Here is a 4,104-nt window from a genome sequence, read left to right as displayed (position 1 = left end):
TATATATATATATATATATATACATATATAATATTATTATTATTATAGTTATTTTATGCAATGTTAAAATTATATTATTATAATAATACATTTGTTTTTTTAATTGATAAATAATATTACATTTAACCCATATTATATAACATTTTTAGCTTTATATTTAATTGCATTTTTATTATTTATTTTATTCAAATATATTATATTCTAACCCATTAATTTTTACTTTTATTCAATTGTTTGCAATTTTTACTTTTATATTTATTTGCATTTTTAAAATGTATTTATTTTGATTCAATTACAATATTCTGTTGTAAATCTACATTTGTGTGTGTTTTTCCCTTTCAGAGTAGTAGGCACACACAATCATCTCAACATCAACATCATCTCACCAACGATGACAGCAAGGACTGTGAGGATGACGAAGGCATTGCGCCTGAAGCAGCCTTTGACGTCATCAGTGGTGATATTCTGTACGGTGTTGCGCGCCCGCTGTGAGCGCTCTGTGATGCCGTCCCGCAGCTGCTGCACTCTGCTGCGCTGCAGACGCGTCTCTCCGTTACTCTGAGTCATGCCTGGAGGAGGCGCCACACCGGACACACCAGACACCGCTGAACGATTAACGGCAAACACTCCGCTTCAGGTAATAACTGCAGAGAACAACATGCAGGTAACCTCTCTAATACAATATCCATCTAAGTAATATTAGTGGTAACTCGATTTTTACTTTTTCTGAAGAAAATGTGAGTGCACCGAAAACAAAATTGGTGTCGGATTTACATTGAAACAATTGTCACAATTACTATAGTAAATTTCACAAAAAATTACAATGAAACAGCAAGTAACATTGAATTAAACGTGAAATTTTAGAAAGTAGAAATACTGAAATAGTATTTTCTTGTAAAAAAAAAAAAAAAGGCATTTACAACTTCATTTTCACAGCGTAGTGTTTATCGTACAAAAATTGCCGTCACAGTACTAGGATGTTGTGAGGAGATGCTATTGTGTTTGCATCACTACACTGTAAAAATTATTTTTCATACTCAAAAAAACAAAGATTATTGGAGTACGTTTTACAAGAAAATACTATTTCACTCTTTTTTACTTATTTTTTTTAATATTAGTGTGTTACTTGCTGTTTCTTTGCAGTTCATTGTGAAATTTACTAGCAATTTCTGAAGTGAAAATTGTTTCTAAAAAATATATATATATATTTTTTTTTAGGGTAGGTGTTTGCAAATCAAAAGAGATTAAGTGATCGGATTGGTCTAAGGAACATTTTAGCTTGCTTTATCATGCACCAAGTAAAAACCATGAATCACATCTTGAAGAAATGTAATAGCACACTTCTCCTCAACAGACCGCAAGATTTGATGTATCAACTGTGCATGCCATATAATAATAATTAGGCTTAGTGGTTTGTTCAAATCACTAACCTGAAGTATGAACAACAATAATAATGATGCTTGCCTAAAACTAAAACACTGAAAACAAATCTAAACAGTAAAAAAAAGATTTTTCACTGTTAAAAAAAAAACGATTATTGGAGTGCATTTTACAAGAAAATACTGTTTCACTTTTTCTACTTCAAAATTTTACATTTAATTCCATTTGTTACTTGGCGTTTTCTGTAATTATTTGTGAAATTTACTAGCAATTTCTGAGTGAAAATTATTTCTACACCAGTTTTGTCTTTTTTTTTTATTGTAATCTAAATTAAATTTGTTGTACACTCTTAAAAATCAAGGTTCCCAAAGAGGTTTTCGCAACAGTGCCATAGAAAAACCATTTTTGGTTTGGTTCCCAAAAGAACCATTAATAATCTAAAGAACCTTTTTCCACTATGAAGAACCTTTTGTGCAATAGAAAGGTTTTATGGATGTTGAAGGTTTCTCTTGGAACCACTGATGCTAATAAAGAACCTTTATTTTGAAGAATGTAGGATTTACATTTTTGGATTAGATTTTTTTAGATAGATACACATCCAATGTATCCAAATTTAGGTTCTCTTCACCAACTAAAGTCCCTCTCAGTCAGGACATTAACTTCTCGTACCATTTGCACACATGCAGCCACACTGCTACTCTCCCTCTCACACACTTGTGAGACTCACATGGTCTGAGAAAACTCCCACATTTAGAACAACTACAGACAGTTACTCACATCACAATAAGGGATTCGGTCAAACCCTTCCTATGATGAAGATCCTCTGCGCTGAGAGCCTGGAGAGAAGTGTGTACATAGAAAGAAAATCGCAAGAGTTTGGAAGGAAAGGACTGCAAGCTTGATGGGTGTGAGTGAGAAGGACAGGGGAGAACCAATAGTGGAGGGAAGATGAGAAGGGGTGGAGCATGTTGAAAAAGAGAAGCTCTTTCACACACTGGAGAGGAGGAACTGCCAGCTCGACTGTGGGAGGGGCTTTGGAAAGAGCTCCTTCCACTTTAAATGAAGAGATGGAGGGAAAAGCATGTGTTTGTTTTCAAGTAGGATCCACATCAGGGGTGTCCAAACTCAGTCCTGGAGGGCCAGTGAACTGAAGAGTTTAGCTCCAACCCCAATTAAACACACCTGAACCAGCTAATCAAGCTCTTACTAGGCATACTAGAAACTTAAAGGCAGGTGTGTTGAAGCAAGTTGGAGCTAAACTCTGCAGGACACCGGCCCTCCAGGACCGAGTTTGGGCACCCCTGATCCACATGGTCTGAGACCACTCTGTATGAAAAATTACGAGGAAAAATGTTTGTTTTTTACAAGGTGTGACAAAAAAACGAATTTGATCACCTAATATGAACATCTTTGAGATGCTCTTTGGATTGTTTTCAAGTTATCCTGAGCGTGATAATCTGGTCTTGTACCAACTTGTCGGTTCTACCCCTAGTCAGTTAAAATGATATTCATAACTCATTTCACTCGCATGATCTGACATATTGAGGGCAGCAAGGTATTCAACAGAAAAACAAATGTAGGAGTGACGTGATTTTATCTATCAGGAATTGATTGGATTGTGAAAGATGGGCATTGCATCACTAAATGGAGACAGGGTAATCTGATCGTCAAAGTTGTGGAGCTTGTTTTTTATTAAAAGGTAAATTGATAAAAAGAGCTAAATGTTTTGTATGTATAATTTATGCATAATTGTAGAAGTTTAGCAGTGAAAAAAATCCATGTGCTGTGTGAGCAAACATTAAATATATTAAATATAAGGAAATGTCCTTCATTAAAAAGTTGTTTGTTTGTTTAATACATTTTAATGAAAAACAGAGACCTGACTACGCAAACATGAATTATATTTTACATTGAAAAAAAATGTAAGTTGTTCATTAGTTTTATAAAAATGTTTATATGTAATACATGTTTATTGCTGTAAAAAAGTGGCTTATATGAGCAAACATTGTATATAGTCATTTTTAAAAAGTTTATAATAAGTTTTATTTAATTATTTATGTAAGACATGTTCATTAACATGTATTGCATAACATTAAATATAGTTTACATTTTTTAAGTTTAAAAAACTTTTTTCAAATTTTTTTTATTAATATTTTTATTTGTGCAAGTAATACATGTTTATTGCTGTAATTAAAAAACTTGTATGAGTGGCTTGTATGAGCAAACATAAAATACTTTTTTATTTTTTATTTTAAAGTGTAATACATATTACTTTTTTTAATGCTTTGGTAATATTGCGCTATTCTACAGTCATGCCAATAAAGCCCATTTGAAATGAACTGAATTTAATCTAATATTATTTAGTTTTTAATACAGTCCATGTTTTCTTGTGTTTCTGAAAACTTTCTGTGTCGTTGCCAATCCACAACATCGTACAAACGAGCAAAATGGGATGATATATGACATTGTGTGGTTTTGTTTTTGGCACCGAGTGACTGGAGTTTGCATCATCATATGTTCAGTGAAATGGGAACCTCACAGAGGAACTGTCTGTGCTAAGAACAGAATGTACAGGTTAATGTGACAATTAAATAATTACAAACTGTATTTTAATTGATATGAATTTTTTCAGACTGATTAGTGAGGAAACACTGGTGCTTTAAAGGGACAGTTCCCCCTACAATGAAAATTCTGTCATTAATTACTCACCCTCATGTCGTTTCA

The 4,104-nt window shown here is 33.1% G+C and overlaps 1 protein-coding gene across 2 annotated transcripts in view; it reads right to left on the bottom strand.

The window, feature by feature from the left end:
• LOC107667878 (excitatory amino acid transporter 1-like) overlaps positions 1–2,371 on the bottom strand; it is a 22,448-nt gene extending 20,077 nt beyond the window's left edge. Inside the window, exons 1-2 of one of the 2 annotated variants that reach the window (XM_016459608.1) lie at positions 2,158–2,371; positions 387–644 (exon numbers count right to left, since the gene is read on the bottom strand). In XM_016459608.1, coding sequence (XP_016315094.1) covers positions 387–567 — 181 coding nt within the window. In that variant the 5' untranslated portion in view covers positions 568–644; positions 2,158–2,371. The remainder of the gene's footprint in view (positions 1–386; positions 645–2,157) is intronic. The other variant, XM_016459609.1, reaches the window with a different exon arrangement.
• Positions 2,372–4,104: the final 1,733 nt, after the last annotated feature.

Source organism: Sinocyclocheilus anshuiensis, unplaced genomic scaffold (assembly GCF_001515605.1).
Source record: "Sinocyclocheilus anshuiensis isolate Anshui unplaced genomic scaffold, SAMN03320099.WGS_v1.1 scaffold2285, whole genome shotgun sequence".
In the NCBI taxonomy this organism is placed as follows: Eukaryota; Metazoa; Chordata; class Actinopteri; order Cypriniformes; family Cyprinidae; genus Sinocyclocheilus; species Sinocyclocheilus anshuiensis.
The sequence above is the reverse complement of the archived record's forward strand: the minus strand, read 5'-3'. Positions and strand labels throughout refer to the sequence as shown.